Here is a 23,232-nt window from a genome sequence, read left to right on the forward strand (position 1 = left end):
GTAAATATGGGATACTATATTGCTTAAAGCAGTTGCTCTTAATATGATAAGCTACAAAAAACATTACAAAACTAAGGGATTCAGATCGAAGGTCATTGGCGTGGAGGATCCCCTTAAAAAACTGATGAATAAGTTGCACTTGTGTTCAACTAATGCACTAATGTGCAAGTGTATGAGCGATAGTGACGCAAATTAAGAAAGGACCGATGATTATGGTGATGATTATCCCTGTCTGTTCAGTAGAAACTAGTATTCGTGTAATATGAATATGTATTAATGCAAACAACTCCACAGTCTGTCATTGCAGTGTAAAATGTACCTTAATACTATGTGATAAAGTTTACTATTGCGTGTTATATAAAATAGTTCCGGCGGTCAAAGTAGCAGTTAGCGGATCCAGTGACTTGAACAAGTTGAACATGACTGTACGAGTACAGTCAGCAGCAATAGTTGCTAGGCGGGCGAGGTGTTCAAAATTACGCGACTTTATTGTTAAGAGAATAAGAGCGCGTCAAGGTAATTTTGAACACCTCGCCCGCTTAGCAACTATTGCTGCTGACTGTACCAACGCAAATAATCCCCTTGATCAGCGTGATTGGAGCAAGTAATAATGCGATTGATGCGGGCCAATACAAAGAGCATAATACGCAATCATACAGGGCTGGTTTATATGCGTTCACTGTACAGGGCATACAAACACACGCAAGTATCCAGTGCAAGTAGCTGGTGTACAGTCTGTGGGGAAAGAGAAGAGTCGTGGAATGTATGGGGCCCAATACATTTCACGACTCTTCTCTTTCCGAACAGACTGTTATCCTAAAGTCTATTTTTTTATTCGGTACACTGAAATGACCGTTAATAGTATGAACATGAAATGTCATTTCATACTATTAACTGTCATTTCAGTCTACCGAATAAAAAAATAGACTTTAATTATCCTATATATTATACTATTCTTTAGTTGGACTCTAGCTCGAGCCATAGAGAAAAAAATACATAGAGTGCTCACTCCATACATCAGTTTTAGTATCAAAAAGACTATTAGCATCTAGCATCGAGTAGCGGAACTATCAGTACTGCTACTTGACAATAGATGTCGCCACCGACCGGAAAGTCTTATGCTGTTGAGATAAGACTTTCCGGTCGGTGCTACATCTATTGTCAAGTAGCAGTACTGATAGTTCCGCTACTCGATGCTAGATGTAGATACTGAAATTAATAGTCTGAACTGATGTATGGAGTGAGCACTCTATGTATTTTTTTCTCTATGCTCGAGCATATAGACGGGATGATCAAATCGACCGATTTGATCAGAAAAGAAATTGGCGTCGATCTCCAATTTAATCACCAATTTTAGTTTTATGGTGATATTTGAGCGTTCTAAATTAAAAAAGTGCCCCCAAACGTGAATATTGGAGTTATAAATTGGTATTCTTGCGTCCCCACCTCCATTTAATCGGTAATATTGGTCATAATCGGCAATCGAAATCACCGAGCCAAATTGACATTTGCGTCCGCACGGCCTGATTTGATCGGACAATTTCATCAGATTGGCGAAAAATTGTCTCGTCTGGATACGACTTTAGTCCGCTCTTAAGGCCCCAGTACACAATGGGCCATCGCCGGCCACTCCAAGGGACGCATTTATGCGTTAGAGAGAGCAAGTGATATTGCTATCTCATTCTACCGCATGGCTGCATGTGCAAGATCAAGTAGTTTTAAACTCATTATCAAAGAGAATCTCATTATCACTACGTTTTATGGGTTGCAGCAACTAAAAAATGTAGCATTCAGATCTACAGTGTGTCAAAGGTCTGTTTGATTTCAAACATAAACAGAGAGAATCATACTATCTTTGTCTTACACTAGTACTAGAACCCAAAAGAAAAGGATGAGTATAGTTCTTTTTGTTCCTATTTACCGACAAGATTTGGTTGACCCAGTATATCTCAGGCGTCATGTCAATGTCATTGTCATCAGTCATCGTCAGCTGCTATATGATATTTACAGTTGTTTTACTAATATTTTAACTGTCGAGACTAATAACGTGAGCGTCGGTAAAGTGAAAGTGTCATAAAGTATTAACTGAGCATCACGTAAACCAATCTGCATTCATGAATATCATTTTAGTTGGGATGATAACACATTTTAAATGCCGCTTAGATGTTTACCCGCGGTCGTCTGTTGAAAGGTTCCCGGTCCCTGATGATAAAGTGAGCTGGGCCGTTGACTATAAGGAATACAGACCACGCAATCATACAGCACAATCCATTCATGGGAAACCTTGGGCTGACCCAGAGATAGGTAAAGTTTTGACTCATCATAGAACCATTATTTACTGAATATAATACAGTCATCATAACCTATGGAGAGATGAAAACTTAATACAGCATACACTGCATACAAAATAATGATAATTAATAAAATTTTATGGAAAATGTAAATTTGGAAATATTTACAGGTGATCCTGAATTCAACCCAAACTGGAATCATTTAGACAAGAATGTTGATAGACAAAGTTACACAGGTCAATACAAAATAGTTGATAGCTATCCTCTCAATCCTATTGGGAGAACTGGCATTATTGGTAGGGGAGTGCTGGGCCGCTGGGGACCTAATCATGCTGCCGATCCAGTGGTCACAAGGTGGAAAAGACTGCAGTCGGGAGAAGTGGAAAAAGACAATAGCAATAAGTATGCTAAGTGAATCATGTATATTTTTGGTTTTGAGATATGGGGCATTATCTATGAAAAGGGACCTTATTGTCGATGGCGCTTACGCCGCACAGCGTTGCGCGGCGTTGTATTTATATGGGAGCATCGTTAACCCTTTCGCCGCCATTGACTTGATATGAAGTCCGAACATTTCGTGCCTCACACGCCACGACCACGACTTGATGTCAAGTCGTAGTTTTGGTCAAGTTTGTATATGAGCAATTTTTGAAATGGTGCTGATGGCGTGATGACGTGGCGGCGAAAAGGTTAATAATGGCGTAACCGCCATCGACAATAAGGTCCCTTTTCATAGATAACGTCACATATTGCATTCAATAAGGATATATGTTGTGTGACTTATTTGTCATTTCTAGGCCAATACTTCAGTTTGTTGCCATAAAACGAGGAGACACTGGAGAATGGGCCTTGCCAGGCGGTATGGTAGACCCTGGTGAGAAGGTGACCAAAACGGCTGTCAGAGAGTTCCGAGAAGAAGCTATGAACTCCCTTGTTATGCCCCAAGGTAAGATTAATATTTGTAGTAAGTACTGTTCAAACCCCATTTAGAAGCGCTGATATTCATCAGTTTAGAGTAGCTAGTAGTAGAGTAGTTTTGTTTCTTTTTAAAAATAAAGGAATGTCTCCATTAAGTAAAATGAGCCAGCTTAAGGATTTAAGGTAGTTTCCCTCCAGGGCCCGACTTATCTTTCCACACTGTATATCTGTGAGCTTCTCTTATAACCTCTTTGGTTGGCTGCATAGCGTCTATGTCGACGTATAATAATTTATACTGTTAGCATATATTGCCTACAATGTTATGCCATACGCTTAAATAAATAAACCTCTTGGGTCCCAGAGGCCCTTAAAAAGGACGACCATTTAAATTTAGACCATTTTTCAAACCATGAAAAACTTGTAACTACTTTCATGAAACATCTTTCTGTTTTAGGTGAACAAAAATTCGAATCGTTCTTCAGCAACGGCGAGGAAGTGTATAAAGGCTACGTAGACGACCCCCGCAACACCGACAACGCCTGGATGGAAACAGCCGCGTACAACTTCCACGACGACAGCGGGCACGTGGTCGGCGCGCTGAACCTGCACGCCGGGGACGACGCCGTTGGCGTCACGTGGGTCGACGCGACCCCAGACCTGCAGCTCTACGCCAGCCATAGTAGTATTGTTAAGGAAGTGCTCAAGCGAAGGCTTAATGCTTTTTCTTCAGTGTGAGTGTAAGCATGAGGTAGTAATTTCTCAGTTGCTTTGTTGCTGACATGGATGGCCATGTTTAGTACAAACGAGATTTTTTTTCTCGAATTTAAGTAAGGAGTTATGCACAAATCACGCGAGGTGTTTTGTTTTCGGCTACTTTTTGACCCCTCCCTCCCCCTTGGTGATATTTGGTGAGGTATTTGGTTAACCCCCCTCACTCCCATAACCTAACGTGTATTTTTTTAAATTTTTACATTCCATCTAATTTTAAGTTACGCGCTCCAAAATTTCGTAAAATAAAATAATAGCGAGCTATTTTGAAGTGCGGAGTGAAATCTATGTTTAACGAACGTGTTTTTTTCGTGACTACAATTTAGTTTAGGCGAGTAGACGCAATCACTGATCTAAAACTATATGTCAGCCGTAGTTGTTAAGCGAATCTCGCATTAAGGTCCTTCTTTCTTGGGTCTACTTTTATTATCATTAAAATCATTGTATTCATTATATTTAAAATTATAATGAAACTCAAAATGATTATGCTCACACTTACTTTATTATTTATTAAAATAATTCAAATTTTGTAAACTCTACGTCACCTTGATTAAATGTTATATAAACCAAATCTGTATTATTTTGCTAGTCATAATATTGCACCCACTGAATAGGAAAAATGCACTAACAAAATGCAAATTGAAATGGAAGTGTCCTAAAAAACGATTTCATAATACATATAACAAAGTATATATTTATAAGTGTTTTTGTTCACCTATAGTTATTTTAAGAAAAAAGGTCACATATGCGCTATACAAGGTGCACGAAAGTAGTTTTTTCGTATCTTATTGCAAAGTCCACTGTTAACTTATCTCGTGAATGAAAGATAGGAAAAACAATATATGTATAATATAACGGTACAGTCATACGCAAATAACAAATCAAGCACCTAGTCCTAGTTTCCCTAATTTTCGTTTAGAACCAATATATAAACAAAAAGCGGCCAAGTGCGAGTCGGACTCGCCCATGAAGGGTTCCGTATTTAGGCGATTTATGACGTATAAAAAAAAACTACTTACTAGATCTTGTTCAAACCAATTTTCGGTGGAAGTTTACATGGTAATGTACATCATATATTTTTTTTAGTTTTATCATTCTCTTATTTTAGAAGTTACAGGGGGGGACACACACATTTTACCACTTTGGAAGTGTCTCTCGCGCAAACTATTCAGTTTAGAAAAAAATGATATTAGGAACCTCAATATCATTTTTGAAGACCTATCCATAGATACCCCACACGTATGGGTTTGATGAAAAAAAAAAATTTGAGTTTCAGTTCAAAGTATGGGGAACCCCAAAAATTTATTGTTTTTTTTCTATTTTTGTGTGAAAATCTTAATGCGGTTCACAGAATACATCTACTTACCAAGTTTCAACAGTATAGTTCTTATAGTTTCGGAGAAAAGTGGCTGTGACATACGGACGGACAGACAGACGGACAGACAGACAGACAGACAGACAGACATGACGAATCGATAAGGGTTCCGTTTTTTGCCATTTGGCTACGGAACCCTAAAAATGAGCAGACATGTCCAAATAAATTTTGCGAAACAAGTCACATGTAAAAGGTCAATTTCCAAGAGTGAGCTGGAATCCCATTTATCAACTTTATTTGTTGTTGGCATTCAGATCCAGTTCTTATGAATTAACCTTTAATATATGATGTAACCTTAGGACATCACATTATAGGTACTAGGTATTGAGTACTCCTAAATGTAACATATATCATAAATGCTCATTTCTCACACATTTTATACAAGCCCTCTTTAAATATACCTATATCATAAAATTCATAAACGTACATACGTATTAACAAATGAAATATTACCCACCTGTACAAATATCACACTTAAAAATGGTAGCCCAATAAGTACAGCCAACTCTTATTCGTATATTTACAGTACATATGGGGCTACTTTTCCGCACTAGTGCGTAAAATAGTACTTTTCGTGCGTATGTCGAAACTTTAAAGTGCCATATGTACTGTAAAACGTTGTTCGATACACGTGCGAATAGGTAATTCGCAACTCGTGTCGATTTAAAACACTCCCTTCGGTCGTGTTTTAATTTATCGCCACTCGTTTCGAATTTCCTCTTTTTCGCACTCGTATCGAAAATAACTACATGTATTATCAGTTCAACAAGGAACCTTTTATTACGTTTTCAAATGTTTAAATGCCATAGAATTGTAACGTAAATAAGGAACTTTAAAAAACCTGTCAAAAAGAATCATCATTTTTTTTTACAAATATTTCTTAACAATTACAGAGCCAAATTATAAAGCCGTTAATATATATAAACCTTCATGACTAGTAACTATAAAATTATACCTAAAAATCATAAAATGACACATAAATGCACTGTAAATAAATTTACTGACATATTTACCGAAATATGAATGACTCAATTGAAAACTGCATTCACATCAAACAAACATGCATGAGACTTGTAACTTAAACTACTTTATTATTGGCAGTTCTAGAAGCTATTAACTAGGTACCCTGTGGCTTCATATAAAACATTAAAATGCTGATAACGTTAGGACTTTCCTATGTGAAATTATGACCAATAGGCGGCGATTTAGGCCAATTTTTTATTTATAGTTTAGGCTGTTTTTAATTTTAGTTATAATTTTTATTTTAAGGATTTTTGTTGTTTGTTACTTGTTTTAATCTTTAATAAAGTTTCATAAATTCTGTATCTTACGATTATCAAACTAATATTTTATATGAAACAGCCTAGACAGACGATATATTTATTTTGTACAAACGCAAAATACCTACATAAGAATGGAACCAGATTCCTGCCTTATTGTAACCTTGTTGGCGAGCAGAGATGGACACATTCAGACTAGTGATTTCGTTTAAAAGATACACCGCTTCAATCATGTCCTTTTGATTTAGAAAAATTTTCAACTTTTCCGTGCTTTACAAAATGTCGAAGACTTAAGGACACGAAGATATTTTAATTTTAATGTTTTTGAAGTGAAAACTTCTTTAGCGGCGCTGTGCACTTTTTGTGATGGGGAAAAAATGTTAAACTCGCGACAGGTCACGTGATCGTAAGATTCGTAAGACGGACACGTAACCTGATCGAAAAACTGTTACAATGTCATTGAGTTTTCACTTCTGCCGGCACTCCCGGAGTGCAACCCGTTGGTTTTTTATTGGCTGCACCCCATGACCGAAGCCCATCTCCGCCAGATCGTTCGTCAGGTCAGCTAGGACTGCACGTTGCGTCGTACGCGACTCGCAAACGTTTGCTAAGTTTTTCTAGGCAATACCCCTGTCCGGAGTGTCCGCCGCCACGGCGACAGTGACACTCAGTAGCTGTATGTAGTCGACGATGTCTTGCAGACCGGTGACGTAGGGCGAGCGCTAGGACAACATGTCGCTGGGCGCGCCAGACAGCGCGCTGTACGCGCGGTAGCAGTTCACGTCGTTCATCAGCCGTTGGATGTTTTGCGTGAACGTCGGTAGGTCCTGAAGGTGGAGCGATAATCATTAAATTTTGTTTGAAAAGCTAATGGAATTTATGCGTGGCAACAACGTCTAGACGTAAGGAATGTAATTGAGAAGTCATATCGCTATTAATTTTAACTTGTACCTATAGTTCGTTTTTTTAGCATTAGAAAAAACTTGAAAGAAGGTAAGCGATTTTGACATGTCTTTTAATTGAAAAACACTTTTTAAAAATCAATAACTATTACTTATGAAAGCAGAAGACTATAAAAGATCGTATTAGATTCATAATTTTTACATATTTTCCGTAATTTATTTTTAAAATGTGTTTTTCAATTAAAAGACACATCAAGATTGTTTACCTTATTTCTAATGCTAAAAAAAACGAACTATAAGCAAGCATAAGCAGTGATTGCCCGCTAAAGCTATACGAAAAACAACTGACGGCCAAGGCCACGGCAAGCGCGGCGGTAAGCGCCTCGCGCACTGACAATCCAACCTCTAGACTGAGCTTAGCCCAATTCTTTCATGAAACCGATGCTGCCAAAAATACGGGGGTGCGGGGGGACGAGGTGAGCGAATCCCGTGCCGTGATTGGTCCGTTCAAAGACACGGACCAATCACGGCACGGGATTGACTCGAAGATGGAGTAACGCTACCGTATGTGTGGCAGAGGGGGTAGCGCGACTATGCTATGTCTAGAGGTTGGATTGTCTGTGGCCTCGCGTGACGGCCACATGATGGTTACTGACCGTGTCGGGCGGGAACTGCTGCAGCTGCGCCAGATGGTCGGGCTCCAGGCCGGGCAGCTGGCGCAGGAAGTGCGGCAGGAAGGCGAGGCGGAAGGCGGTGAAGTCGACGCAGGCCATGGCGTGCGCGGCGGCCAGCGCCTCGTCGCGCAGCAGCGCGCGCGCGCCGCCCTCGCCCAGCCCGGCCAGCAGCACCGACAGGAACTCGCCGAGGAACTCCGAACGGAATATCGGCTGCGACCACCATATTTACATTAGTACGATGTAACGGTCGTTCATAACAAATCGATTTAAATCATTAAATACTTCATCACAAAGGAAATATTTTCTAATCGAATCCCTCCGATCTCTAATTTATCTTAGAGCTAAATTAACACTAACCTTATGATACAGTTTCCATTTGGTATTAAGTGTTTCCAGCGCATTAATGTTGATCCTGAGTAGCTCTATGTCGGGTTGCAGTAGAGCGCGGCCCAGCGCCGACAGCGCGCCGCGGAACTGTTGCAGCCTCTCCTCCTCCTCGCCCACGCATTTCGTGGGGAAGAAGTAGCGCCAACGGTGGATGAGCAAACTGAAATAGTTTACGATAGCATTAGTGAGTCTGCCTGTGTTTCTAGTAAACTGTCGACAGAGTTTTGGAGATGTAAAAAGCCTCATCACTGCGCGTCACGCCGCCGAGCGTCCACTAGACGCTGTACAACGTACCTGGCCAGCAGGCTCGCGCACGCCGCCGCCGCCCGCCTGCACGCCGAGTCTCCCCTACACGCTGTACACCGTACCTGGCCAGCAGGCGATGCGCGGCGCGGGCGAGGCCGGGCGCGTGTTGCGTGGCGCGGGGCAGCGCGTGCTGGTGCAGCAGCGCCAGCACGGCGGGCTCGCGCACGCCGCCGCCGCCCGCCTGCACGCCGAGTCTCCCCTACACGCTGTACACCGTACCTGGCCAGCAGGCGATGCGCGGCGCGGGCGAGGCCGGGCGCGTGTTGCGTGGCGCGGGGCAGCGCGTGCTGGTGCAGCAGCGCCAGCACGGCGGGCTCGCGCACGCCGCCGCCGCCCGCCTGCACGCCGAGTCTCCCCTACACGCTGTACACCGTACCTGGCCAGCAGGCGATGCGCGGCGCGGGCGAGGCCGGGCGCGTGTTGCGTGGCGCGGGGCAGCGCGTGCTGGTGCAGCAGCGCCAGCACGGCGGGCTCGCGCACGCCGCCGCCGCCCGCCTGCACGCCGAGTCTCCCCTACACGCTGTACACCGTACCTGGCCAGCAGGCGATGCGCGGCGCGGGCGAGGCCGGGCGCGTGTTGCGTGGCGCGGGGCAGCGCGTGCTGGTGCAGCAGCGCCAGCACGGCGGGCTCGCGCACGCCGCCGCCGCCCGCCTGCACGCCGAGTCTCCCCTACACGCTGTACACCGTACCTGGCCAGCAGGCGATGCGCGGCGCGGGCGAGGCCGGGCGCGTGTTGCGTGGCGCGGGGCAGCGCGTGCTGGTGCAGCAGCGCCAGCACGGCGGGCTCGCGCACGCCGCCGCCGCCCGCCTGCACGCCGAGTCTCCCCTACACGCTGTACACCGTACCTGGCCAGCAGGCGATGCGCGGCGCGGGCGAGGCCGGGCGCGTGTTGCGTGGCGCGGGGCAGCGCGTGCTGGTGCAGCAGCGCCAGCACGGCGGGCTCGCGCACGCCGCCGCCGCCCGCCTGCACGCCGAGTCTCCCCTACACGCTGTACACCGTACCTGGCCAGCAGGCGATGCGCGGCGCGGGCGAGGCCGGGCGCGTGTTGCGTGGCGCGGGGCAGCGCGTGCTGGTGCAGCAGCGCCAGCACGGCGGGCTCGCGCACGCCGCCGCCGCCCCCGCCGCCCGCCTCCACGCCCAGCCGCACGCACTCCACCAGCCGCTCCAGCCCGCTCTCGCCGCCGCCCCTGGGAACAAATACACGCATTTACTTTACAACATTCTAATTTCATGTCGTTATCTTTGCCCCCGTCCATTTTTTATGGAATTTGTTATGAGAGCCGAATCGACACATTCGCGGGCGGTAGTTTGAAGCCCGCTGCACTAGACCTCCGGCAGGAGCGCGGTGAACAGCGCGAGCAGCACGTTGTCTCGCTCGCCCGTCATCCGTCTCACCTCTGCGCCACGTCGAGGAACACGTCGATGGCGGTGTAGGCGAAGGCGCCGAGCTGCGGCAGGAGCGCGGTGAACAGCGCGAGGAAGAACTCCGTGATCTCGGGCTCGGCGCTCGCGCACGACGGCTCGCACAGCATGCGCAGCGCCGTCTCCGCCGCGCCGCCCATGCCCTCTGCTATCACCTGCACAGACAAATTAATCACTTGGAAAACTTCATCTCGATTTACCCGTAGACGACAAGAACAGCCGGCGTACAGCGTGCGACGCCGGTCCGTGCCGGGACAAATGATTCTTGAAAACCGGGTCTTTCTGTTGCGGCACGTTCGCCTCACCTTCTTGGCCACGGTGTTGGCGTGCGCGTTGGCGTGCAGCAGCGCGGTGAGCGGCGGCAGCGCGGCGGCGGGCCCGGCGTGCGGCAGCGGCGCCGTCCACGCCGCCAGCAGCGCGCGCGCCGCCTCCCCCCCCGCCCCCGCCCCGCCCGGGGCCAGCCGCGACAGGCACAGCCACAGCAGCGCCTCGCGGACTACGCCTGCAGTCTGGAATACGACAATTTCCTTCAATATAACTCAAGTCACCCGTGAACCTCACGTTTTTGGCCGACGATGTATCCGTCTTGTTCTAACGTTACCTTTGGTTCGAGATAATGCAGCGAGCGCTGCGCGTGCTGGAAGAGATCGCCGGCCTGCGCCACCGGGTCGCCCGTGAACTTCACGTTCTTGGACAGGCTCAGTAGCAAATGCGCTGCCGCGTGACAGAGGAGCGGGGGTTCCTAAAACAGTAACATAAATTCTGAAACCTCTTATTCTGATCATTACTACATAAAATTGGCTTCCGAGTCCCCCGTAAGAACGAACGTAGTTGTCGCAGTAAGGCATTATTTAGCATTCCTAACAGCAGAACGAAACACGCACAGCATTCGTATATTGGGCGCGCATGTAAACAGTACAATGAAAAATGTATGGACGCAGAATTGTTTGGCAGTTCATTAAATCTCTTTAAGAGGACTGTATATTCTCTATTAAAATAAGGGTGTAATGTTGTAAGCATAGTAGGCACTGGTTTTTTGAGTATCTTCTCTTGTTCACTCATTTGTTATGTACAACTATAAGGTTACACTTTTTTATTATTTTTTTAATTGTACCTCGATACAATTTGTAGATTCACTATAGGTCTATAAATAAATCAATTTGTAGCTATTAGCTAAGTTGCTCTTATGTTTATTATAAGACTGTTTGTTTCTCAATAAAAAAAAAATTATCTCAACCTCAAAATCAATTAATCTTCATATTTTGGTCCACACATGCAATAGCACATCTCGTACTCACGGACAGTTCGTGGGGCAGCAGGAAAGGCACGGCGGCCGCCAGCAACCCTTCCACGGTGTGCTGCGGCGCGCCGCACGCCGCGGCGTGCACGCACCACGCGCCCATGCAGGCAAACATCTCCGCGTGACTGCAAAGTACACATAAATAACGGTTAGGGCACATAATATGCCTACCTTCCGCATAACGTCCCTTCTCTAAATGGCCGTATCGCAAAACTTTCAGTCTCCGCATTAGGGTCTCCCCATACTTATCGACGCGGATTCGGCGAAAGCCGATAGTAAACAGCATAAACAGGTAAGGTTCGGTTCGGCTCCGTTAGGCCGTCGACGGCCGACGCGTCGGCGTCTTTTTCGCTCTTATTGCGTGGACATAAAGTTTCATTTCTATTGGCATTGCCGATTCCGCGTCGATAAGTTTGGGGAGACCCTTAGTTTACCCAATGAAATGATTAACTTTGAAGGCGGCCTGTATGGGCTGCTAGTGTCACATACACCAATTATATTCTGTTGATTGCTTGACATCCGGTTCGAAGGACCAAATTGATGTATGGGCTGCTAGTGTCACATACACCAATTATATTCTGTTGATTGCTTGACATAATGATAACTCACAATATAGCCGAAAATAAACACTTTATTGATAACTAACTATAAAAGCACGACATTATGAATGATAGTGCAAATGAGGACACGCGTGATAGGTTCTAATGCTGAACGTGTACTGACTCGTATCATATTGCTTTACGCAATTGTAAGTAATTTCGCTGAGATGGCAATGTGCGGTATGTGGACCGTACACGGCCCCTTGCCCGCCAACATGGGAGCTAAGGCTGTACTCACACTTGCACGTGTGCGTGCGCGTGCTGATGCGCGGCGCGGTGCGGGCGCGTGAGCGCGGCGCCGCCCAGCGCGGCCGCCACGCGCTCCACCAGCGCCGCGCCCGCAGCCGCGCGCGCCGCCGCGCTGTCCGCGCCGTGCGCGTCGTGCGCCCCGTGCGCCGTGCGGCACGGCTCCGCATCTGCGAATAAACGCACAGTGGAGTACCTACACCATAAAAACCTAAAATAATCATTTGTGCATTTTAAAATAAATACGACTTTTAATGTGTCCCTAGCATTTGCGATGGACAAAATACGCGAGTGTTTCTTTCATTTACACCCGGAAACTTGATTGATTGCGACATTGTAGAAAAACAGTGTATTAATTTCATGCAACACATGGCGACCCCGCCACATTCACCATACCTGCGAGTAAGGCCGGCGCCAGACGGCCGGCGACGCGCGTGAGCGTGGCCAGGTCGAGCAGCGCGCACAGCAGGCGCTCGCCGTCGCCGCCGCCCCCGCCGCCCCCCGCGCCGCCGCGCCCCGCCGCGCGCGAGTGCACGCCCGCCAGGCCCTGCCACCGCTCCAGCTGCAACATCACATAAAGGACTGATTTAGACGGCGCGCGAACTCGCATGCGATTTCAACTTCAACTTCAACATTTATTCAGCAAATAGGCTACAAGGGCACTTTTACTCGTCAACATTGAATTTACATACAAGCAAAATAATAATAATAATACATCAACAATTATTAAATACAACTACAACTACCAAATCAAACTAACGTAATACAATTACTTAGAGATGTATAAGATCTCATCATGTCGAATTACATAAAAAAAAACTATAATAATAATATTAAAATAAAAACAAAACAGATACAATGGATAAAACAACTAAACTTATTTAGAGAGGTGTAAATGTCTCTAAGTGTCAGAACTAAAAAATAACATAGTTTATTAAATTATCCTTAGAGATGTATAGGGTCTCCAAGAGTCAGAATCCTGTATGATTAACACATTACGAGAAAAAAAAACATACGAGAACCGAATGAGGCGTCTCACTGCAATTAAATTAAAAAATAAAGTTACTAAATATATTCGTGTTAGCTTAAACAGACCCGTCTCCACAAACAGCATCCGTTCACGAGTACGACCAGGGGGGTGTCACTCCGCAGTTTAGGTACATTTGGCCGGCGCGCCCATCGGACAGGCGTATGGCAGTGGGCTGCCGCTCGGCGTGCACGATAGTCGTGTCACGTGGCGCTCGCGCAAAATTGAAAATACACAATGGCTTCGAAACTTACTTCCGCGAGAATCAGACATGCTATCTTCGGATAAAAAATGTATGTTTACATAATCAACGTTTGTAACTCCTACATATTTATCTTAAAAACAATAAATCAGTGGGTATAGGTATAAAAACTTGTCAAGTGATAACCCCGTGCCGACACTCACAGCTCGGTCATAAAACTGCGGCGCGCAAAGGAGATTCACGGTTCGTGCGCGGTTATAAGTTTCAATTTTGCTTGCAGGCGGCGATATAGGTGTAATTTTATACCTAAACCTGACTTTTGTGAAGGAGTGAATTTTCTGTACGGTAGTACTATTAGTTATTCTGTGGTACGACGCGTATCTCAGCCATCGCCTCCCTCAACCTTTATTCAGGAAAGTGGCGACCCGATCTACGACGCCACCGTAAGCAAAAACTTTTAAGCGAGCATGACATGTTCAAGCTACCGGCCTATATTAATATTAAAATAGTGATAACACTTAGCTGTGTGTATTTTAGTTACATTGCGGACTGTTGGTCCATTTCAACCGACCGATCAAACCCTTCAATGTAATGAAACTCGCATGCGAGTTCTCGCATCGTCTAAATGAGCCCTAATAGGAAACATCAAAAAGGAGATTCTCAATCCTTCCCAAGTTTTAGAAGACGGCTAGAGAGATTTTTTGTTTTGTTTTAAAGATTATACTTGGGAACGGGATCCTGTAGAAATCGATGGAACTCTTCGAGAATAATAAGCACACCATATGCGATTTCAGTATTTTTAAATATAGGAACTGGTTTCTTTAAGTGTTCGGTAGGACGGTACCATGTAAAGTCACTTTACATTCCACCGTGGAACTACTCATGAACCGCATGAAGGATGGCATGGTAGACTGTTTTGTGACCAGTCGGAACAATATTATACTACTTAATTATGCCACTCTTCTCTTTATCGTTTTACTCCTATCATTTTTCCCCTACCCCCCTCATTTCCCTTATTCCAAAACTCACCACACAAGTAAAAACGTCGAGCGGCGCCAACTCCGCCACTCGAGCTATACATTCGATGCAATGTTTCAGGAATGTCTGCCATTCAGTCTCACCCTGCAGTAAAATATATACATTATAAGTATTGTGTGTTGGTCAAGTGACAACCCTAGCGAAAGTGAGTATGCTAGGGTCAAAACTCTCAAGGTTATTATAGCAAATTGCGGTTAACTTGAAAAACGTATATAAAACACGCAGAAATCAATGTCACACTGAACGCAACGAGTAACGGAAAATGGTCATTGTGAATATAGTTTGAGAGAATATCGGTTGGTATGTTAAGAATTAAAGTTGTCGTTAAATACTTACGTCGTCGTCGTAAACTTCGTTATCTAAGTGTTGAAGCTGAGCTTTGTTGTGTTGGAATTGAATTTTGTTAAGGATGCCCTCCACTAGGCCACGAAGCGCTTCCCAATATCTAGAAAAATTAGACACACATTTATTGATGCTTCTTGTTTTTGATTTTATTTTTAGTTTGATATTGTTATTGTTTCTGTTTTTTCTGTCAATATGTGTGTATTTTGGCAAGCTAATAAATGGTTTATCTATCTGTCTATTAGAACACGCAAAATTAATATAAAACGACAGGATATTGGGGAAGAACCAGTCTTATACAATTTTATGACGAGTAAATTTATAAACACACGCGTCCAACCAGTTATTTTTTTCTATCTTAGTAATAAACGAACTCGTGTGGAAACAACACTATTTTCTAGAAAACTGATTTTTGATCCCAGCACCTCCACCATGTTACAGCAATTCTTAAAATCCTAAATGCTAAATTTAGAAGTAGTACTTTCAGACCATTAGTAAAAGCTTGTTACGAAGGTAAAAAGAGATAAATACTTACTTAACTGTATCTTCAGGCTTCAAAATATCAATAAATTGGATCCATATATCTAGACAATTTACGAATATTGTGCATACAGGCACCTGCAAAGATAATGTTTTGTTAGTTATTTTTATCGTTATTAGCAATGGGCCTTCATGCCAGGCGCCTGTTTCAATACAAAAATGCAGGATTTTAAAAGTAAAAGGTAATTCTCTAGCACACTACGGTCACCTTTTCTATACAAACGACATATTAAATTATAGCAAGAATAGGCAAATTTTATTTAAAATCATCGGTAAATAAGTACCTGGAATGTGAATTGGAACAGATATGACAAGAATTGTATAGCATCGAATTCGGGCTCGGCTTCTAGTCTCTTGAAATGTAGCGATATAAACAACTTCAAAAACTCCGCCAGTTTGTTAAGGTAACTGTAAAAAAAATAAGACAGTGTTTTTAGATTACCAAAACAAGTCTAAACATAAAACAATCGGACCATAAATAACCGTCTAAAACCAAAAATACGTCACCTCTTTCATCACGAAAGACGTAAAATGTAAATTCAATATCATAAAAAAAATTAGCAAAATTTACTGTTCAAAATTAATATCAAATGAAAGTGCGCTCCTGCGGGCGCAGCATGCTTTCATTTTTATCGCCTGTCACTATGCCCGTCACTTTCGCTCTTACATACTTGTTAGAACGTGACAGGCGTGGTGACAATCGATAAAAATACGACCGTGTTACCGCCGCAGATCATATAATCTTGATTAAACCTTGTTATAATATCCCGGATACTAGAACGGCAGCGGCAGTTTGATTGCCTCAATAGGCCTCTCAATCTGCCATCTTTGGAACAAATACAGTACAGTCAGCAGCAATAGTTGCTAAGCGGGCCAGGTGTTCAAAATTATCTTGACGCGACTTTATCGTTAAGAGAATAAGAGCACGTCAAGGTCATTTTGAACACCTCGCCCGCTCGCCCTTTGGATTCCTCCGAAAACGGTGCCGTCATATGACGGCCGTCATATAGCGGCCGCAAAAGACGGCCGTCTTTACGGTGGCGACATGTGGAAAGTACCACGGCGTCATAACACACCGTCATCCACCAAGGTCAAAGCGGCAAATTTGAAAAATGTAGGCGCGATGGGATAACGTCCCATAGAAAATTTGAATTTCGCGCCTTTTCCTACTGACAAGATTTGCTTGATCATCTATAATTTACTTGGAGGATGAAATATCATCAGAAGAGGAAAATAATCGTAGTACGGAATCATTTATTCAAATCTCGTGTCATTTATTCAAAATGGCGTCACCGCTATCTAATAAAACGTTCACGAAACTATCGACACCGTCATGACGGCCGTCATCTTACGTTACGTTGACAATCAACGTAACGTAACGCCGTCTAGGAAACCGCGCGAAATTTTGTTTACATAGACAACGTTCTAGTGACGTCAGTCAACGCTATATAGCGGCCGTAATATGACGGCACCGTTTTCGGAGGAATCCAAAGCTTTTGTGATACTGTTGTCTTTTAGGCTGTGTTACTACTACTCCGTAGTACTCCATACATCAGCGCGGGCACGTTGAGCCCCGCTAGGCTAGTGCCTCACTCTACATGTAGAACTGACTCGTGCGGCGTGAGCAGGGGATGGTGCGTCAGCTGAGCCCCGCTAGTGCCTCACTCTACGTGTAGTACTGACTCGTGCGGCGTGAGCAGGGGCGGGTGCATGAGGTGCTGCAGCTGAGCCCCGCTAATAGTGCCTCACTCTACGTGTAGTACTGACTCGTGCGGCGTGAGCAGGGGCGGGTGCATGAGGTGCTGCAGCTGAGCCCCGCTAATAGTGCCTCACTCTACGTGTAGTACTGACTCGTGCGGCGTGAGCAGGGGCGGGTGCATGAGGTGCTGCAGCTGAGCCCCGCTAATAGTGCCTCACTCTACGTGTAGTACTGACTCGTGCGGCGTGAGCAGGGGCGGGTGCATGAGGTGCTGCAGCTGAGCCCCGCTAATAGTGCCTCACTCTACGTGTAGTACTGACTCGTGCGGCGTGAGCAGGGGCGGGTGCATGAGGTGCTGCAGCTGAGCCCCGCTAATAGTGCCTCACTCTACGTGTAGTACTGACTCGTGCGGCGTGAGCAGGGGCGGGTGCATGAGGTGCTGCAGCTGAGCCCCGCTAATAGTGCCTCACTCTACGTGTAGTACTGACTCGTGCGGCGTGAGCAGGGGCGGGTGCATGAGGTGCTGCAGCTGAGCCCCGCTAATAGTGCCTCACTCTACGTGTAGTACTGACTCGTGCGGCGTGAGCAGGGGCGGGTGCATGAGGTGCTGCAGCTGAGCCCCGCTAATAGCGCCTCACTCTACGTGTAGTACTGACTCGTGCGGCGTGAGCAGGGGCGGGTGCGTGAGGTGCTGCAGCTGAGCCCCGCTAGTGCCTCACTCTACGTGTAGTACTGACTCGTGCGGCGTGAGCAGGGGATGGTGCGTCAGCTGAGCCCCGCTAGTGCCTCACTCTACGTGTAGTACTGACTCGTGCGGCGTGAGCAGGGGCGGGTGCGTGAGGTGCCGCAGCAGCCGCAGCGCGCAGTGGTGCAGGCGCAGCGCCGTGGCGCCCGACGACGGCGGCGCGTAGCGGCGGTACAGCAGCTCGCACACGCCGCCCAGTCCTGCTAGTGCCGCCTCCTTGCTCTACGCAAATAAACAAGATTCAATTAAATCGTAATCTTAGCGAGATTCTTTTTTACAATATATCAGGGATGGTCGCAATGATACATAGGCTATGGAGCCTTATATAGCCCAAGAAGAATGATAAGAAGAGATTCTTTTTACAGACTAGTTACACTATCCCTATTTTGACATTTTGCTGGGGCATCAATTACCAAGTGACCAAGACCAGTGAAACCTGCGTCGTAACATCGGAAATAAAGGTAAATAAAACAAAATTACACGCAGAACGAGACCCTTCGCGCAGAAATTGCCGCGCGAAGTTGATCGGTCTGTGAAGTCGCCAACGCAAACGCTCGTGAGACCTAAGCTTTGTGCGAGGCACACAGAGCATGACCAAGTACATACCGTGAGCGAAAACTCGCAAGCTTTAATTACAATATCAAGATTAAACAAACCAAAAACTAGTCGTTACAATATGTAAATAAATAAGCCGATACATTTTATTACATAATTTACAAATTGTCCCTAGATTTGTTAGTTTACAACATACCTGTGTCTGGGTAGCTATGCTGCCCCAGTAGAACACTGTTGTGACTAGAGTCGGGGGCACGTGTGACGACAACGGCAACCACGAAAACAAGTGTTGGAGCGTCGTCAGACATTTTACAACTATTTCCATGTCCAGAGCCCTGAAATTCATGAAGTTATTTTAATACAAAGCCCTGTAATTCATGAAGTTAAAATTATAATATTTTGCTTGTTGTTGTGTAAAGGGGTCCACTGAATAACAGTCCGCCGGACTGTCAGTAAGAACAAAAAGTTGACAGCTCCGAACAACTGACAGGCCAATATCGTCCGGCGGACTGGTAATCAGTAGGCCCCTTTAGGGCTGTAAATGCTGTAAGGCCTCGGTGTAGTTACAAATTAAAGAGTTGTTCGTAACATTCAACAACCTTTAAAAGTTCTAACTATATCACCATCGCCATGGAAACCTAATAATCTTACTTATCAGCTGTATGGACATCGTGTGCGTTGACTAGTAGGTCCGGCAGCGCCGACGTTTGAGGAATGCCGCTGGTGGGCGACGGCGGCGGGTTCGAGTGCCCCTCGTTCTGAGCATTCTTCTCTAATATCGCTGTACACATAAATATACAATAGCTAAATACAATCAATAAATACAATATGTACACTGTGTACACACTATATAGAAACTAAAAGCACCAATACATGAAATACAAAGCCTCATATCAAAACATTTATTTATTTATTGATAAAAATGTTTACATATATGATATTACAGTAATAACCAATGCATCTACATAACAACACAAACTCCGAACAAAGCTTCATCTTAACCTCCTACGGCCCAGCCATACAAATGCAAAACCCAAACTTTGCTACTGAAATTTGAACCTATAGTGCAGGGCATAGAGTTGATTCTTATTTTTTTGAGAATTTAACGAAACAAAGGAAATGCAACTCTGTTCCAATTGAATATTGTTTAAATTTTATCGAACTTAAGTACTATAGGTAGGACCTTGGGTCTTAGGAGGTTAAAAGATGGCGACACTTGCTGCTGCCCGCATGCATTGCGTAGTACGATTTGCATTGCGTTCAGTGCGTAAGTGATTCGTGAATCTGTGATCTTCATCACGTGTACAACTCCGCTCGGTTAAGCTATCTATTGTTAAAATAGTGTACTGACCGCTCAGCGCTGCCAGCATCTGCGGCACGCCCTTGAGCATGAGCCGCTCGAGCTGGCAGCGGCGCGCGGAGGGCAGCAGCACGCCGGTGTCGCGCGCCGCGCCGAGCTCCTCGCTGGCCGCTTGCGCCAGTACCAGCCCCAGCAGACAGCGGCGCCCCGAACAACGTAGAAGCTGGCATGAAATAATATAAATATAGTTTAATTAATTATTTATACAACAGCATTAAAATAATATTAAAATGTATAAAATGAGGAGTCTCTGAACAGGAAAGAAGATCTTATAGATAGTACTTATATCACATTTATTATAACGCGTCAGTGTTGTTAAAGCACACAGTATGACTTTAGGCTTTAAATATCGGAATTTTATAAAAAGTTGTAGGTTGATGAGTTTTAGAGGTACCTAGTACCTATGGACTTTATGTGAACGTGTGATGTATTTAAATACTATTGCTATATCTATATCACAAGTACTGTATCTAGTTAAATTAATATAAATAATTCGAATTCACCCTGTGAAACTTAATTACTAAGACTGATTCAATAAAAAAAAATTTTTTTGGTAACTATTTTCCTACTTTATTAAAATATTCTTAATTCACTTTTCTACACACTACTGATCTCAAATAATACATTTAAGGGGGTTTTCTCTAACTTATTGAGCATATTGTTTATACATACCTCAACAATGTTACTGAAGAAGTCTGGGTACAAATGAGGCCAGTCATAACGCGCTATGGACACCATGAGCGCCGCAAGTTTGTTCCTGATGAAGTACTGCATAACCTCATGATTGGCCATCAGCTCATTCCAGAGTGTCAGTCTTATTTCGGTTTTCTCTTCATCTGACATCAAACCAACCCATTGTCTGTTTATTATGTTCTGGAATTTAATGCAGAGTGTAAATTAATATTGGAATAAAGTTCTGATATCCTTAATGATATATGATTATGATAGTTCTGATAACCTTGTAGGCAATTTTTTTTGTGGTTTTATTTTCTATTAAGCTCCATTTAGAATCTAGACAATTCAATAACTTTTATGTGATTTTCGTTAGGTATATGTATTGCAGTGTTTGGTCAAAGAACTGAACGCATTGTACTCTGTAGTGTGTGAGATATAGCAATGTATAGATTTGGGTGGTATTCCACTTGTCCAATATTTGAACAAATTAGTATTTGTGTCTCACATGCAATGCATTGATCTAATATTGGACAGATGGAATAATACCACCCTTAAATATTGCCTATACAGCTGCTAGTCAATTAATTTGCATGTTAGTTTGTAATAAAATTGTATGCCTTAACTTCTTATTAGGTATGTAAGTTACTAAACACATATATGGGTTAGGTATATTATGCCTGAAATAAAGATTATTTATTTTATTTGTAGGTATCATTAAGGTAGTGTGTACGTATTTTTGGCACTTTGTCCATGTCAATATTTAATATCTTGACTGTCTGTACAGTTACTTTTTATATTATATTATATTTAATCCATTTAAAACAATGTCAAAATTCTATTTATGTTTGACATAAATTAAGTGAGGACAAGCTGTTGCATTTGTGGCAGCAACATTGCTTCTTCCTTATTGTACTAAGTATTTATTAGTTAGGAACAGTACTACATTAACTTTAGCGATTGAGAATAAAGCAAGGCTCGGAACCGGTTTTTTTCTTCATACAAAAAATACCGGTATTATTACGTTATTTTTCGTTCTTTGGTTTATTATGTCATGTTTAATGGGACAATCTAATAATACGAAGTTGTTACCTAAATACATGATTCAGTCCTACGTAAAGAGCATAAAATAATTAAAAATATTGGGCGATTTTGTGTTTTACAAAAAAATCGGTTCCGAGCCCTGGAATAAAGTTACAAAATTCTTTACTCAATTACCTCCAGTGTTGTCAGTGTGAACATCAAGACATATTGGTTTTGTGATTTTTGTAGAAACAGTAAACAGTGCCTCCAGGAATCTCTGTGTTTGGAGAAGTTTTCCAACATGGTCTCAATCTCACGCTTCCTCAAATTGCTTGTAGTTGATGCAAAAAATTCTGACATCAAGGCCTCAAGAGAGACCAGAGCCTCACTAACCTCCATGTCACTCTGTGAAAGCAAATTTTCAGGCAAAAGTTAGAATTTTCTTAGTGTTAATGTTAGGTTGCACCTTATTGGCAATGGCAAAGTGGTTTTCACATAATCTGCCCTGTTTATCAAAAGCTCGTAACTTGTAATACAAGTGGAATTCCCTTTTTGACAGCTTTTGTTACAAAGGGACTTCCACTTGTATTACAAGTTACAAGCTTTTGATAAACAGGCCACAGACCTTCATAGCTACAAAATTGCAACTTGTCTTGTGACATAATTAATGGACAAACTATATTAGCCTGTTTATAAATATACATTATATGTATTGCTGGTAGAATGGATTATTGTTAAAGTATTACGCTTAGTTAAAACAATCAATATTCATGGAAATTAACCACTTTGCCAGTATTATTTTAATTTAGATATTTTATTAAATTCAAAATAGCTAATATTGTACACTTCATTTTATTAAAACAAGTATATATATATTTTTTAATTATAAAGTTCATGGCTCACCATTTTTAAAGATATTCAGTTATAGCCTAGGAATTCCAGTGCAGCTAAATCATGAAATGAATCCCGATAGTTGGGATATGCTACTAAAAATGGAAAAGAACAGTAAAGACTCGAAGTATACAAATGTGTCCTGAGAAAACATACAAATAAAAGCTAAAAGTGTTATTTATTATGCCATATTTATAAATTTCTTATGATTTTTACATCCTGCCGTTCGCATCTACATACACGACTCTTTGACATTGACACTATTGACAGAACAGAACGAATTTTAATTTTTACTATTAGAGTCTGGTAGGAGGTCAATATTGCAAGTAGTTTTAGCTATACCTCAAATAGTATAAAAATGAACGAATGGTTTTCAGTTTCCGGTATGTGTGATTATTTATCTGTACGAATGCCGGGAGGGTTGCTTTGCTTGTGGGAGTGCGCGCCGCGCGCGTTTTCTCAATTGTCAGTGTCAAGTCAAGAAAATCGTATCGTTTTAGTTTCTATTTTATTCTTTGGATTTGTAATTAAATATGCAATTAATACAAGATCTTTAATCTACTTTTCAAACTATCACTGTGTTATCTCCTTCATATCTCAGGTAAACCCAGTGTATAAAGTAAAATCAGTGGTAAATGAGTCGTGTCTTGTTATTTTTTCTAAC

The 23,232-nt window shown here is 43.5% G+C and overlaps 2 protein-coding genes across 2 annotated transcripts; one reads left to right on the top strand and one right to left on the bottom strand.

The window, feature by feature from the left end:
* Positions 1-2,004: 2,004 nt before the first annotated feature.
* LOC134652611 (ADP-ribose pyrophosphatase, mitochondrial) lies at positions 2,005-4,004 on the top strand. Its single transcript, XM_063507772.1, has 4 exons — positions 2,005-2,304; positions 2,462-2,693; positions 3,089-3,252; positions 3,664-4,004. The coding sequence occupies exons 1-4, from the start codon at positions 2,115-2,117 to the stop codon at positions 3,942-3,944; spliced, it is 867 nt and encodes a 288-aa protein (XP_063363842.1). The 5' UTR covers positions 2,005-2,114; the 3' UTR covers positions 3,945-4,004.
* A 3,189-nt stretch (positions 4,005-7,193) lies between these two features.
* On the bottom strand, positions 7,194-22,794 carry LOC134653009 (exportin-6). Its single transcript, XM_063508278.1, has 21 exons — positions 22,581-22,794; positions 21,873-22,082; positions 20,655-20,855; positions 19,974-20,145; positions 19,274-19,403; positions 18,819-18,957; positions 18,132-18,289; positions 15,908-16,031; positions 15,619-15,701; positions 15,078-15,186; positions 14,733-14,825; positions 12,871-13,036; positions 12,467-12,644; positions 11,628-11,754; positions 10,931-11,071; positions 10,635-10,838; positions 10,303-10,484; positions 9,909-10,094; positions 8,569-8,758; positions 8,191-8,421; positions 7,194-7,459 (listed from the first exon to the last, which is right to left on the bottom strand). Exons 1-21 carry the CDS (start codon positions 22,581-22,583, stop codon positions 7,355-7,357), a joined length of 3,132 nt encoding a protein of 1,043 aa, XP_063364348.1. The 5' UTR covers positions 22,584-22,794; the 3' UTR covers positions 7,194-7,354.
* Positions 22,795-23,232: the final 438 nt, after the last annotated feature.

Source organism: Cydia amplana, chromosome 12 (assembly GCF_948474715.1).
Source record: "Cydia amplana chromosome 12, ilCydAmpl1.1, whole genome shotgun sequence".
NCBI lineage: Eukaryota > Metazoa > Arthropoda > Insecta > Lepidoptera > Tortricidae > Cydia > Cydia amplana.

What these genes read in the sequence shown, in the direction of transcription:
- LOC134652611 (XM_063507772.1), top strand. Translation starts at nt 2,115, where the DNA reads ATGAATATCATTTTAGTTGGGATGATAACACATTTTAAATGCCGCTTA. An exon ending in TTGGGCTGACCCAGAGATAG is followed by an intron (nt 2,305 to 2,461) that starts GTAAAGTTTTGA and finishes AAATATTTACAG; the next exon opens with GTGATCCTGAATTCAACCCA. An exon ending in CCAAGGTAAGATTAATATTT is followed by an intron (nt 3,253 to 3,663) that starts GTAGTAAGTACT and finishes TTTCTGTTTTAG; the next exon opens with GTGAACAAAAATTCGAATCG.
- LOC134653009 (XM_063508278.1), bottom strand. An exon ending in GGCGCCGGCCTTACTCGCAG is followed by an intron (nt 12,645 to 12,870) that starts GTATGGTGAATG and finishes GTTTATTCGCAG; the next exon opens with ATGCGGAGCCGTGCCGCACG. An exon ending in CCAACACCGTGGCCAAGAAG is followed by an intron (nt 10,485 to 10,634) that starts GTGAGGCGAACG and finishes TTGTCTGTGCAG; the next exon opens with GTGATAGCAGAGGGCATGGG.